Below are 15,541 nucleotides of genomic sequence, written 5' to 3'. Positions count from 1 at the left end.
TAAACAGCCAGTAGCAGCAGTGTAAAAACAAAGGGGCAGGGGGGTTGTCAATGTAAATAATCCGGGTGGCCATTTTATTAATTTGATCAACAGTCTTATGGCTTGGGGGTAGAAGTAGTTTTAAGGATCCTTTTGGTCCTAGACTTGGTGATCCGGTATCGCTTGCCGTGCGGTTGCAGTGAAAGCAGTCGATGACTTGGGTGACTGGAGTCTCTGACCAACACCGCCTAGTATATAGGTCTTGGATGTCAGGAAGCTTGGACCCAGTGACATATTGGGCCGTACGCACTACCCTCTCTAGCGCCTAACGGTCAGATGACGAGCAGTTGCCATACCAGGCGGTGATGCAAATGGTCAGGATGCTCTCGATGGTGCAGCTGTAGAACGTTTTGAGGATCTGGGGACCCATGCCAAATCTTTTCAGTCTCCTGAGAAAAGGTGTTGTTGTCCCCTCTTTACAACGGTCTTGATGTGTTTGGACCATGATAGTTTATTGGTGGTGTGGACACCAAGGAACTTGAAACTCTCGACCCACTCCACTACAGCCCCATAGATGTTAATGGGGGCCTGTTTGGCCCTCCTTTTCCGATAGTCCACAGTCAGCTCCTTTGTCTTGCTCACATTGAGGGAGAGGTTGTTGTTCTGGCACCACACTGCCAGGTCTCTGACCTCCTCCCTATAGGCTGTCACATTGTTGTCAGTGATCAGGCCTACCACTGTTGTGTCGCCAGCAAACTTAATGATGGTGTTGGATATGCGAATTGGAGTGGGTGTAGGGTTTCCGGCATGATGGTGTTGATGTGAGCCATGACCAGCCTTTCAAAGCACTTCATGGCTACAGACATGAGTGCTACAGGGTGGTAATCATTTAAGCAGGTTACCTTCACTTCTTGGGAACAGGGACTATGGTGGTCTGTTTGAAACATGTAGGTATTACAGACTCGGTCAGGGAGAGGTTGAAAATGTCAGTGAAGACATTTGCTAGTTGGTCCGCGCATGCTTTGAGTACACGGCCTGGTGATCCGTCTGGCCCCGCAGCTTTGTGAATGTTGTTCTGTGTAAAGGTCTTGCTCACATCGGCTATGGAGAGTGTGGTCACACAGTCATCCGGAACAGCTGGTGCTCTTATGCATGCTTCAGTGTTGCTTGCCTTGATGCAAGCATAAAAGGCATTTAGCTCATCTGGTAGGGTTGCGTCACTGGGCGGCTCATGGCTGGGTTTTCCTTTGTAGTCCATAATATTTATCAAGCCCTGCCACATCCGATGAGCGTCAGAGCTGGTGTAGTAGGATTCAATCTTAGTCCTGTATTGATGCTTTGCCTGTTTGATGGTTCGTCTGAGGGCATAGCGGGATTTCTTATGTACGTCTGGATTAGTGTCCCACTCCTTGAAAGCAGCAGCTCTAGCCTTTAGCTCGGTGCGGATGTTGCCTGTAATCCATGGCTTCTGGTTGCGGAATGTACGTACGGTCACTGTTGGGTCGCTGTCGTCAATGCACTTATTGATGAAGCTGGTGACTGAGGTGGTATACTCCTCTATGTCATTGGATGAATCCCGGAACATATTCCAGTCTGTGCTAGCAAAACAGTCCTGTAGCGTAGCGTCATCTGACCACTTCCGTGTTACTGGACATTCCTGCTTTAGTTTTTGCTTGTATGCAGGAATCAGGAGGATAGAATTATGGTCAGATTTGCCAAATGGAGGGTGAGGGAGAGCTTGGTACGCATCTCTGTGTGTGAAGTAAAGGTGGTCTAGAGTTTTTTTCCCCCCCTCTGGTTGCGGATTTAAATTTGCCTGATTAAAGTCCCTGGCCACTAGGAGTGCCACTTCTGGATGAGCATTTTCTTGTTTGCTTATGGCCTTATACATTTCGTTGAGTGTTGTCTTAGTGCCAGCATCGGTTTGTGGTCGTAAATTAACGGCTACGAATAATATAGATGAAAACTCTCTAGGTAGATGGTTTGGTCTACAGCTTATCAATACCTTGAGACTTATTGAATATTAAACATGGGCCTGTTATTGACAAATAAACGCACACCCCTTCCTCTCGTCTTACCAGATGTAGCTGCTCTGTCCTGCCGATGCACAAAGAAGCCAGCCAGCTATTTATTATCTTTGTCGTCGTTCAGCCACATCTCGGGGAAACATAAGATATTACAGATTTGAATGTCCCGTTGGTAGGATAGTCTTAGTCGTAGATTGTCCAGTTTGTTTTCCAATGATTGCACGGTGGTCAATAATACGGAGGGTAGTGGTGGTTTACCTACTCATCTGCAAATTCTTACAAGGCACCCTGCAAAGCAGTATATCCTTCGCGTTAGACTCATTAAAGAAAAAATATTTGTCCAGAGCGAGGTGAGTAATCGGAGATCTGATGTCCAGAAGCTCTTTTCGGTCATAAGAAACGGTAGTAGCAACACTATGTACAAATGAGTTACAATGCGAAAACACTAACAAAGTAGCACAGTAGGTTCGGAACCCATAAAACGGCAGCCATCCCCTCCAGCACCATTATACTTTTACTTGAGTAAAGGTAAATATACCTTAATTAATAGAAAATGACTCAAGTAAAAGTGAAAGTCACCCGGTAAAATAGTACTTGAGTAAAAGTTGAAAAGTATTTCGTTTCAAATATACTTACAGTTGAAGTCGGAAGTTTACATACACTTAGGTTGGAGTCATTAACTCGTTTTTCAACCACTCCACAAATTTCTTGTAAACAAACTATAGTTTTGGCATGTCGGTTCGGACATCTACTTTGTGCTTGACACAAGTAATTTTTCCAACAATTGTTTACAGGCAGATTATTTCACTTATAATTCACTGTATCACAATTCTAGTGGGTCAGAAGTTTACATACACTAAGTTGACTGTGCCTTTAAACAGCTTGGAAAATTCCAGAAAAGGATGTCATGGGTTTAGAAGCTTCTGATAGGCTAATTGACATAATTTGAGTCAATTTGAGGTGTACCTGTGGATGTATTTCAAGGCCTACCTTCAAACTCAGTGCCTCTTTGCTTGACATCATGGGAAAATCAAAAGAAATCAGCCAAGACCTCAGCAAAAAAATTGTAGACCTCCACAAGTCTGGTTCATCCTTGGGAGCAATTTCCAAATGCCTGAAGGTAACGTGTTCATCTGTACAAACAATAGTACGCAAGTATAAACACCATGGGACCACGCAGCCATCATACCGCTCAGGAAGGAGACACGTTCTGTCTCCTAGAGATGAACGTACTTTGGTGCGAAAAGTGCAAATCAATCCCAGAACAACAGCAAAGGACCTTGTGAAGATTCTGGAGGAAACAGGTACAAACGTATCTATATCCACAGTAAAACGAGTCCTATATTGACATAACCTGAAAGGCCGCTCAGCAAGGAAGAAGCCACTGCTCCAAAACCGCCATAAAAAAGCCAGACTACGGTTTGCAACTGCACATGGGGACGAAGATCATACTTTTTGGATAAATGTCCTCTGGTCTGATGAAACAAAAATAGAACTGTTTGGCCATAATGACCATCGTTATGTTTGGAGGTAAAAGGGGGAGGCTTGCAAGCCGAAGAACACCATCCCAACCGTGAAGCACGGGGGTGGCAGCATCATGTTGTTGGGGTGCTTTGCTGCAGGAGGGACTGGTGCACTTCACAAAATAGATGCCATCGTGAGGAAGGGCAATTATGTGGATATATTGAAGCAACAATACAAGACATCAGTCAGGAAGTTAAAGCTTGGTCGCAAATGGGTCTTCCAAATGAACAATGACCCCAAGCATACTTCCAAAGTTGTGGCAAAATGGCTTAAGGACAACAAAGTCAAGGTATTGGAGTGGCCATCACAAAGCCCTGACCTCAATCCTATAGAACATTTGTGGGCAGAACTGAAAAAGCGTGTGCGAGCAAGAGGCCTACAAACCTGACTCAGTTACTCCAGCTCTGTCAGGAGGAATGGGCCAAAATTCACGCAACCTATTGTGAGTAGCTTGTGGAAGGCTACCCGAAACGTTTGACCCAAGTTAAACAATTTAAAGGCAATGCTACCAAATACTGATTGAGTGTATGTAAACTTCTGACCCACTGAGAATGTGATGAAAGAAATCAAAGCTGAAATAAATAATTCTCTCTACTATTATTCTGACATTTCACATTCTTAAAATAAAGTGGTGATCCTAACTGACCTAAGACATGGAATTCTTACTAGGATTAAATGTCAGGAATTGTGAAAAACTGAGTTTAAATATATTTGTCTAAGGTGTATGTAAACTTCCAACTTAAACTGTAAGTATTACAAGTACATGGAATTGCTAAAATGTACTTAAGTATCAAAAGTGAAAGTATAAACCATTTCAAATTCCTTATTTTAAGCAACCCAGACGGCACAATGTTATTTTTTTTAAATTATTGACGGATCACCAGAGGCACACTCCAACACTCTAACATAATTTACAAATCAAGCATTTCTGTTTAGTGAGCACCAGATCAGAGGCAGTACGGATGACAAGGGATGTTCTCTTGATAAGTGTGTGAATCGGACCATTTTCCTGTCAAAATGTAACAAGTACTTTTGGGTGTCAGGGAAAACGTATGGAGTAAAAAGTATATTCTTTTCTTCAGCAATGTAGTGAAGTAAAAGTAGAAGTTGATAAAAATATAAACAGTAAAGTACCGATACCCCAAAAAACTACTTAAGTAGTATTTTAAAGTATTTTTACTTAAGTACTTTACACCACTGGTTATTGGTATACCAGAGAGTATATTGAGAGAGCATGAATACTACTAATATTGTTTTTTCAAAGATGTTTCCTGCTACACCTCTTCACAAATCATGTTATTTTCCTATAATTTTTCATCAGACATGCATATTTTCCAGATTATCTCTTGATCATATACAGTATTTCATCGTTTTTTACATTTACTGTTTGTTTCTAAAGAATATGGAGCTGTGAATTCCTAACTGAGCTTCTATCTTCTCCCTCAGAATCTCAGACAAATGCAGCTACTCCTCTTCCCTATTGAACAGAATATAGCTCTTCGTTTTACACTGTGTTGTGGTCATTGCGTAACATCCTCATCTTCTGTTGTCATCCCTTCCCCCTGTTCTCTCCTCCCAAAGACCCCTTTGCCCCCTCTGGTGGTAGCTCATATGCAGTAGGCCCAGGGCTGGACCTGTTTGCCATGATGCCTATGGAGAACAACTGCTTTAACTCAGTGGAACCCCCTTCTGCCCCCTCATCCACCATCACAGCACCTATCCCCCCCACCACCCCATCGATAGACCTCTTGAGTGGTAAATGTTTACGCATGTGTGTGTGGTACTTCTTAACCTTTTCTTTTGTCCCCTTTCGTCTCTGTCCTCTACTCTGCATCCATGTCCTCTCCTCTCCTGCATTTTTTCAGTCGACTGCATTTTTCCTGGGTGTCCTTTTCTCTTTGTGAGGCTAACTTGCACATGTTTCTGTTCCTCTGTTTCCTTTCAGCTTGGATACATTCTGCTGCCTCTGCTCCTGCATTGACTTTCAATCACAATTGTTCATCTAATTAATCAGTGTTTGTATTCTGCTGTTCTCATCTCTGTGTGTGTGGGTGGGTGGGTGGGTGGGTGTTTTCTTGCCCTGTAGCTATGTTTGATTCCATGCCAGATCCAAGCTTCACCAAAGCAGACCTTGCCCCCAGTGTTGACATGTTTGGAGCAGGTACCCAGACTAGCGCCATCTCACTGCTCTCCTCCTTGCTACTCTCCTCCCCTCTCCCTCTTTCCCTTTGCCCTCTTTTCCCCTCTCCTCCATTTCATTTCTCTCCATCGGTTGTCTTGTTGTCCTTGATCAGTGAAGAAAAGGAATTGTGAATGATTTCCTCTGGGTCTTCTACAAGCTATTGAGCAGGGCCTCAGCTGCTCTTCCTTTCTCTCTCTCAAACCTTGCCATCTTTCTCAGCATGTGTTTGGAGTGCTATTTCTGTATGTACATTCGTGCATGTGAATTATTGTATTTCAGGGATACTGATTGTGTACCAATCTAACCCTCCTCTACCCTCCCCTTACAACAGATGCCTTCTCCTCCCCTGCCCCTCTCTCCTCTGCCCCCCCAATGGACAAGGGGGTGATCATGGACCTGTTTGGGGGTGGGTAACTGTACACCCTCCCCCACCCCTAACTATGCCCCTTGCTGCTGGTCGACGGTCTTCACATGAGTGGCCTTTGTGAAAGAATATCTCTCTTGAGCAACAAAATCCATAATTTGGATTTATTATTTGATTGTTTAATTGATTATTTTCATCATGTCATTCACCTTCATCAACATTTCTCATTTCTGGTGACCCATAATCTTGTTAGTGTAGTTAAGTTGTTAACTGTGGTATTCAGGGAGGACACAGTGACTTTTCTATGTATTCTCTAGAGCATATTGAGTTTGTGTTGCTAAGTAAACTCAGAGAAGAAACGTCCTCTCACTGTCAACTGCGTTTATTTTCAGCAAACTTAACATGTGTAAATATTTGTATGAACATAACAAGATTCAACAACTGAGACACAAACTGAACAAGTTCCACAGACATGTGACTAACAGAAATTGAATAATGTGTCCCTGAACAAAGGGGGGGTCAAAATCAAAAGTAACAGTCGGTATCTGGTGAGGCCACCAGCTGCATTAAGTACTGCAGTGCATCTCCTCTTCATGGACTGCACCAGATTTTCCAGTTCTTGCTGTGAGATGTTACACACTCTTCCACCAAGGCACCTGCAAGTTCCCTGACATTTCTGAGGGGAATGGCCCTAGCCCTCACCCTCCGATCCAACAGGTCCCAGACGTGCTCAATGGCATTGAGATCCGGGCTCTTCACTGGCCATGGCAGAACACTGACATTCCTGTCTTGCAGGAAATCACGCACAGAACGAGCAGTATGGCTGGTGGCATTGTCATACTGGAGGGTCATGTCAGGATGAGCCTGCAGGAAGAGTACCACATGAGGGAGGAGGATGTCTTCCCTGTAACGCAAAGTGTTGTGATTGGTTGCAAAGTCAACAAGCTCAGTCCGATGATGTTGTGACACACCGTCCCAGACCATGACGGACCCTCCACCTCCAAATAGATCCCGCTCCAGAGTACAGGCCTCGGTGTAACGCTCATTCCTTCGACAATAAACGCGAATCCGACTATCACCCCTGGTGAGGCAAAACCGCGACTCGTCAGTGAATAGCACTTTTTGCCAGTCCTGTCTGGTCCAGCGACGGTGGGTTTGTGCCCATAGGCAACATTGTAGCCGGTGATGTCTGGTGAGGACCAGCCTTACAAAAGGCCTACAATCCCTCAGTCCAGCCTCTCTCAGCCTATTGCGGACAGTCTGAGCACTGATAGAGGGATTGTGCGTTCCTGGTGTAACTCAGGCAGTTGTAGCCATCCTGTACTGTCCCGCAGGTTTGATGTTCGGATGTACCGATCCTGTGCAGGTGTTGTTACACGTGGTCTGCCACTGTGAGGACGATCAGCTGTCTGTCCTGTCTCCCTTTAGCGCTGTTTTAGGCATCTCACAGTACGGACATTGCAACTTATTGCCCTGGCCACATCTGCAGTCCTCATGCCTCAAGCACATTCACACAGATGAGCAGGGACACTGGGCATCTTTCTTTTGGTGTTTTTCAGAGTCAGTAGAAAGGCCTCTTTAGTGTCCTAAGTTTTCATAACTGTGACCTTAATTGCCTACCGTCTGTAAGCTGTTAGTGTCTTAACAACCGTTCCACAGGTGCATGTTCATGGAACAAGCATGGGAAACAGTGTTTAAACCCTTTACAATGAAGATCTGTTTTTTTATTAATTTTACCTTTATTTAACTAGGCAAGTCAGTTAAGAACAAATTCTTATTTTCAATGCCGGCCTAGGAACAGTCGGTTAACTGCCTTGTTCAGGGGCAGAACAACAGATTTTTACCTTGTCAGCTCAGGGATTCGATCTTGCAACCTTTCGTTTACAAGTCCAACGCTCTAACCACCAGGCTACCTGTCGCCGCCTCTGTGAAGTTATTTGGACTTTTACGAATTATCTTTGAAAGACAAGGTCCTGCAAAAGGGATGTTTCTTTTTTTCTGAGTTTAGATGTAGATGTGCCGCAGCGTATTGGGATCAAAGGAGTTTCTATTGGTGTGTACTGTATGTGTGTATACCTGTGTATGTCTACTGACCTATCTGACAGTGATAATGCTGCTCTATCTGTTTGGCGTTCCTAGTGTGGAGCGGATGGCTGACTTCTTAACCCTTCTCTGCCCACATGCTGCACTGCTAATGGCTTGGCTCACCTTGGCCTGGTATGGTTTGGTTTGGCTTGGTTTGGTTTTACCCATCAGACTCCACTGGTGGAGAGACCAAGCCTGCTGCCCCTGCAGCTGCCTCTGGTGCTGAGCTGATGGCAGGTAATGTACCTACCGATGCACGACACACCCACCATGCACGACACACGCACCAGGCATGACCCATTCACATTGTATGTAAGACACATAACAGTAATTATAAACTGGATGGTTCAAAACCTGAATGCTGATTGGCTGAAAGCCGTGTTATATCAGACCCTATGACAAAACATTTATTTTTACTCTTCTAATTCCATTATTAACCAGTTTATAATAGCAAAAAGGCACCTCGGGGGTTTGTGGTATATGGCCAATATACCACGGCTAAAGACTGTATCCAGGCACTCCACGTTGAGTCATGCTTAAAGAACAGGCCTTAGCCATGGTATATTGGTCATATACCACATACCCTCGGGCATTATTGCTTAAATATACAGTTGAAGGCGGAAGTTTACATCCACCTTAGCCAAATACATTTAAACTCAGTTTTTCACAATTCCTGACATTTAATCCTAGTAAAAATTCCCTGTCTTAGGTCAGTTAGGATCACCACTTTATTTTAAGAATGTGAAATGTCAGAATAATAGTAGAGAGAATTATTTATTTCAGCTTTTATTTCTTTCATCACATTCCCAGTGGGTCAGAAGTTTACATACACTCAATCAGTATTTGGTAGCATTGCCTTTAAATTGTTTAACTTGGATCAAACGTTTCGGGTAGCCTTCCACAAGCTTCCCACAAGAAGTTGGGTGAATTTTGGTCCATTCCTCCTGACAAAGCTGGTGTAATTGAGTCAGGTTTGTAGGCCTCCTTACTCGCACATCCTTTTTCAGTTCTGCCTACAAATATTCTGTAGGATTGAGGTCAGGGCTTTGTGCTAGCCACTCCAATACCTTGACTTTGTTGTCCTTAAGCCATTTTGCCCCAGGTTTGGACGTAGGCTTGGTGTCATTGTCCATTTGGAAGACCCATTTGCGACCAAGCTTTAACTTCCTGACTGATGTCTTGAGATGTTGCTTCAATATTTCCACATTTTTCCTCCTCACGATGCCATCTATTTTGTGACGTGCATCAGTCCCCTTGGCTGATTTCTTTTGATTTTCCCATGATGGCAAGCAAAGAGGCACTGAGTTTGAAGGTAGGCCTTGAAATACATCCACAGGTACACCTCCAATTGACTCAAATTATGTCAATTAGCCTATCAGAAGCTTCTAAAGCCATGACATAATTTTCTGGAATTTTCCAAGCTGTTTAAAGGCACAGTCAACTTAGTGTATGTAAACTTCTGACCCACTGGAATTGTGATACAGTGAATTATAAGTGAAATCATCTGTCTGTAAACAAGTGTTGGAAAAATTACTTGTGTCATGCACAAAGTAGATGACCTAACCGACTTGCCAAAACTATAGTTTGTTAACAAGACATTTGTGGAGTGGTTGAAAAACGAGTTTTAATGTCTCCAACCTAAGTGTATGTAAACTTCCGACTTCAACTGTACCACATAATATTTTCCATTGTACTGTAATATGTAACCACATCGCCAAATATATCTGACAAAGTTACAGTGGATATATTAAAAGCTTATTGTGTGTGTATTTTTGACAATCTAGATATATTATTTCACATACATTTTTTGTATACAGTGATCATTCTTCTATTTGACTTTTTTAATAACCCTTGTATTAGTAACAACAGACAACACACATGTATATGAACATGTGTCTGTCTGACTGAATACATCCTGATTGTATGTAACTTGGTTTTATGGCCGTTCCACATGCATACTGCTGTTTTGTATGGTCATTATTGTTCTAGCTTCTGTCCTTAGTTGTCTCTCTCACTCCGTTGATGAGAGAGACAACTGAGTGTTTTTCACTCAGCCACTTGGTAACCCTGGTAACTGTGTTACCGTGGCAATGTTCCCTGTTTCATGGTCATGGCTGTCACTAGCCTGCATGCTATGTTACTGACGATCTGCAAATACTACTGCTTATGGCTTAACTCTTTCTCCTCCATCTCTCTTTCTCTCGCAACATTTGTCATCTAACTCACTCCATTATTTTTCCCTTCTACTTTTTCCCTTTCTTCTTACCCTTCCATCCTCTCCCTCCCCCTTTTTCTCCTTCTGCGCTTTGTCTCTCGCTCTCAATCACTCGCTCTCACACTCTCTCTATCCTCTCGTTCTCTCTTCTCTCTCACCACCCTCTCTCCATCTGGCTCTGGGGCTGGCTCATTGCTTGCTTCCTGCACTCTGATTGGGTGAGTGTTCTGGCCCATTGATGTGCTGGTTTCCCACAGTGCATTGCTGCACTGCAGTAGGAGAGCCACTGCTGCTGTTCTGTTCCCTCTGCTCTGACAGATGCTTAATATATACAATGTGTGACATGCTCACATCACAATGCCCATTTAGCTTTGTACTGGCTAGGCTGCAGTGCTTTCTCACTCTAGAGTAGAGGCTGCATCCTAACTGTCACCTAGATACAGAGGGTGATACCCTATCTCAAACAATCTCGCTAACAAGATACTACACTCTTAGAAAAAAGGGTTCCAAATGGCTTATTCGGCTGTCCCCATAGGATAACCATTTTTGGTTCCAGGTAGAACCCTTTTTGGTTCCATGTAGAACCCTCTGTGGAAAGGATTCTACATGGAAACCAAAAGGATTCAAACTGGAACCAAAAATGGTTTTTCAAAGGGTTATCCTATGGGGACAGCCGAAGAACCCTTTTAGGTTCCAGATAACACCACAAGAGTGTAACACTATTGAGTAGTGTTAAGTAAACAAAATATGAATGCTCTTTATTGATATTACATGTACATGGAGAGCATTACTTAAACTGTATATTGCATATTTGTGTGTGTGTGTGAAGGCACAGTACATGTCCTCACAGTCATAGTGAGTATCAGTACGAGGGCTTGCTATACTCGTCTCTGATCACTTTTGACATGGAGACCGTATCAATATGTTATCATGGTAATCCCACTCGTAAGGAGGACCCCTCCTGTTATGATCTGAAAGGATTATTGTGACTGTTTGATCTAAACCTGTCTTTCACCCCCTCTCTCTTTCTCTCGCTCTCACTTTCTCTCTCTCTCTCTCTCTCTCTCTCTCTCTCCCCTTTCCCTCTCTCTCTCTCCCCTTTCCCTCTCTCTCACCCACCTCTCTCTTTCTCTCGCTCGCTCGCTCTCACTCTCTGACTCTCTCTCTCTCTCTCTCTCTCTCTCTCTCTCTCTCTCTCTCTCTCTCTCTCTCTCTCTCTCTGTCTCTCTCTCCCCTTTCCCTCTCTCTCTCACCCCTTTCCCTCTCTCTCTCACCCCTTTCTGTCTCTCTCTCCCCCTCTCCATCCTCTTCTCCCCCCTCCCCATTGCTATCTCTCTCTCCCCCTTCCTCGTGTCTCCTGTAGCTTTTGATGGTCTAGGGGATGTTTTGATGCCTTCTATGACACCCCAGGCCGTGGCAGCCTCGTCTCCAGTTAAATCTATGGGAGGAGACCTGGACGCCACCATGGCTAGCATGGCTAGCAGTAAGTCTCTGAGCAGACGCATGACAGTGATCCTCTATTTGGCCTGAAGCATTTCAGCATCATGGTGCTGCCCAGCTATGCATAGACATGAATTTACATGGTAGTTACATACCGCTGCTAGGTACATTGTCATTACAGTGGCGGTACGTCATGTTACATAGTACTTATACATGTGATAAGATACTGAATGGACATTATTCTGTGACTGGGAAATATTAATTGTCCAATGTCTTATTTTCTCTCTCTCAGATCTGGGAATGGGGAGCCAAAAACCGTAAGTTTTCCTGTTTTGAGTCTGTCTTTTTGTGTATCGAAATGTCACTTAATGCCATGGATTACAATCACATAGCATTTTCCATGTGCTCAATGAGCTTTACATTTTAAAAGGTTGGGAGGCTATAGCTGTCTTTTCTTTCTCTTTTTCTATTGGCTTACTGACTGATTGACATTCTTCCGCAGGGGGGAGAACACGATGGGAGGCTGGTCAACTCCTCAGGTAGCTCCTCCCAGTTGGAACGCTCCCATGGTAAATGTTGTCTGGTTCATATAGCATGGAGTGCAGCGACATGGCAGTGACGGGCATGGAATGGAACAAATTACACGCGCCGTTCCTCTCTGACTCTCCAGGGTGGTCCAATCACAACACTGGGAAAATGGAAATTTGGAGTTTGGCGTTCGGTTTAAAAGGGGTGAACATTTTGTGGGAAAACTATGGGTTGGATTGGGAATAACCCCTGGAGAGCTCTGAGAGGGCTGATGTTTGTCCCAAACTAAGGAGCTGCTTGGAAAACCACTTCCCGTTTCTTCTCTTATGGTTCTGACCTCGAGCAAGCCACATGACCCTTCGGTGACCCCGAAATGCCCTGCTCATCTGCATATATCTTTATTTCTATCCCCATTGGCTTTCTTTAGCAACAGCTCCACTTCTCAGGGTCCAAACAAAACACACTACAAAACAGTCGCATTTAGATCACTTTAGCTTCATAATTTAATAAGCTGCACTTACCATTGCTTCACTTGGCCAAAAAGCTTTCGCTATAGGGTCTATAGTTGCTGTATTGCCCCATGGCTTCAGCTATTAATTTAGCCAAAGCCTTACTACTAGATATAAAAATCTGATATTTAGTTGCTGATTAAACTGGTCTGCCTGATCATGTGTTCCTATAATTGACCCTGTGCTCTTCAAATGCTTCTGCTTGAGCAAATCACCTGAACCAGATTTTAGAGGCTAGGTTTTCTATGTGATCTCTCTCTCTCTCTCTCTCTCTCTCTCTCTGTTGAATCTGTTTTAATGATGTCTTTGTCTGTGTTGTGTGTGTGTGTGTCAATGATATGTCTGTGTGTTTGCTGTTGCAGTGTTGTCTTTGTTGTGCCTGTGTTGTATGTAGTGTAGTAACATCCCACCTCCTCTTCCCCCCTCCACACCCCTAGAACGTTCCAATGGGGTCCCCTTCTTTTATGGGGTCTAACCAAGGATTCAGCATGGTAAGACCACCCCACCCTCGGTCTAGGACCATTAGGAGCACCTAAGATGGCCAATGACCCCAATAGGTGGCCCACTTAGTTTGGTGCCACTGTGAGAGATAGTAGCTGCCATAGCGTCTGACTGTCTCCTCTCTCCATCTCAGGGCGGAGCGGTCGGGGCTGGAGCTCCCATGATGCCCATGGTTAGGCCAGGCTTTGGAGCCCCTGCAACCCCAGGAGCACCGGTAAGACACACACACACACACACACACACACACACACACACACACACACACACACACACACACACACACACACACACACACCTATTCCATGACACAGTGTTTCCTGTGACAGATGGGATCTCCAGGGATGGCCGGGAGTCCGAGGAGGCCTCCTCCTCCCAAGAATGCCTTGGATGACCTCAACATCAAGGACTTCATGTAAACCCCTCTAACCCTCCTAGGTAGGGCTCTCTCTCTCACAGCGCCACCAAACTATATACACACAATGCAATGAAAAGAGAGAGTTACAGAAAAACATTGTGGTAATCAACTCTCTCTCTCTCTCCAGAGGTTGTCGTTGTGTCTGGAGCTCTATCGATGTGGATGTGTGCACTCCCCGCCTTCCTGTCACGCCCAAGTCCCTTCAGCCAATCAGCCATCAGCATTACGACCCCTGCCCTCTGACTTCCCCGTAACCCCGCCCTCCCTCTCTGTCTGATGTTTTAGCACAAACCGTGGATGTGAATCATAAATACAGAAAACAAAAATGTGTATGTGTGTGTGTGTACTTCAATGTTATCCTTTACTTAAATTAAGACAAAAAATGTAACATAAAAACTTCTATTGTATTTTGAATCATTCTGGTACTCCCTGAAAGAGCTGAGTTGGAATGTGTTGTTAACCGTGAACTGTGTTCGGTGTGTGTAAACCTCACTGGCCAATCCCTGCCCTATCCCCTCCCTTGCTGTCCAATCAAATTCTGTACTGAGCTGTGTTGCTGACGTTATTCAACACTTAGTTGTACTTCTCTCCATTCATTGATCCATCCAGCCTCTTATACAGTTCTATGGGTGTATATTGATGAATATTGAAATATGTATCATCACAAATCTGGGTTTACGAGATGACGAATCATATGACAACTTCCATTTTCCATTCAATTCATTTTTGTTTTTATTTTGTCCGTTTTTTTTATTGTGTGTTACATGCAACATTTGTTGACTATGTTCAAATTGACATATGCGTTTTTGAATATTTTAAATGGTCCCGTGTGGCTCAGTTGGTAGAGCATGGCGCTTGCAACGCCAGGGTTGTGGGTTCATTCCCCACGGGGGGACCAGGATGAATATGTATGAACTTTCCAATTTGTAAGTCGCTCTGGATAAGAGCGTCAGCTAAATGACTTAAATGTAAATGTAAATGTTAAATGATAGATTATACATATATTTCTTTAGTCTTTATTTTGAGAGAAAATGTATCATATATTTTAATTATGTCTATGAATTGTAAGATTGAAAAAAATGCAAGAAGATTAAAAAAAGAGCCTTTCCCTTGTACAGTATCTCCCTATCTGTATTTGAAGGCAGTATTGAATGCAAACTCAGTCCCAGTGTTTACTGTTGCACTCCCTGTTGGTGTGAAGTGGTACTGCATTTAAGCATGTCAAGTGAAGTTGATCTGGGTTGCATCCAAATACTTTTAAAAATCAAAATATACTTGTCTCCTTTCCTTAACGGCCAACTATCTGAATTGAATCGATAGGTGAAAGGCAGTTGGTGGAAATAATGCAGTCCTTACACCTATCAGTGGTCATGGAGTGAATGAGACAAGGAAATGTTTGTAAACATTACTGGGACACTTCCACCAGGTCATGGTGATGCAGTGATCAGTACGCTTGTATCGTCCGCTGAAGCAACACTCCAGGGGTGTTTACGAACTAATTGGCGGTAAAGTATTCAGATATACACTGGATGTTCCATGTGTTGTTTCTCTTCCAAAGTGACTATATTAATGTGTTGAGAAAGAAAAAGATACATAAAACGTATCATATACAATAATGTGGATAACAATGTTTGCTATATATTTGGTTGAAGGCAGTGTTGTTTGGTTCTTGGATGGCATCACTCCTCTCCTCTCCCCCACTTGCATGTGAGTCCCATTGAGATCGAATAAAATTCAAATACACTGATGTCTTCACTGTTGTCATTCATGTT

At 43.7% G+C, this 15,541-nt stretch overlaps 1 protein-coding gene across 1 annotated transcript in view; it reads left to right on the top strand.

Annotated features, from left to right (window-relative positions):
• Positions 1-15,516, top strand: part of LOC139582838 (clathrin coat assembly protein AP180-like) — a 60,423-nt gene extending 44,907 nt beyond the window's left edge. The window contains exons 17-27 of the mRNA XM_071413218.1: positions 5,112-5,285; positions 5,617-5,691; positions 6,044-6,118; positions 8,333-8,398; positions 11,740-11,859; positions 12,109-12,133; positions 12,319-12,385; positions 13,291-13,344; positions 13,488-13,568; positions 13,681-13,789; positions 13,897-15,516. Coding sequence (XP_071269319.1) covers positions 5,112-5,285; positions 5,617-5,691; positions 6,044-6,118; positions 8,333-8,398; positions 11,740-11,859; positions 12,109-12,133; positions 12,319-12,385; positions 13,291-13,344; positions 13,488-13,568; positions 13,681-13,770 — 827 coding nt within the window. The 3' untranslated portion in view covers positions 13,771-13,789; positions 13,897-15,516. The remainder of the gene's footprint in view (positions 1-5,111; positions 5,286-5,616; positions 5,692-6,043; positions 6,119-8,332; positions 8,399-11,739; positions 11,860-12,108; positions 12,134-12,318; positions 12,386-13,290; positions 13,345-13,487; positions 13,569-13,680; positions 13,790-13,896) is intronic.
• Positions 15,517-15,541: the final 25 nt, after the last annotated feature.

The sequence above is a fragment of the Salvelinus alpinus genome, chromosome 8 (assembly GCF_045679555.1).
Source record: "Salvelinus alpinus chromosome 8, SLU_Salpinus.1, whole genome shotgun sequence".
Lineage (NCBI taxonomy): Eukaryota > Metazoa > Chordata > Actinopteri > Salmoniformes > Salmonidae > Salvelinus > Salvelinus alpinus.
This window is presented reverse-complemented; position numbering and strand designations above follow the sequence as displayed.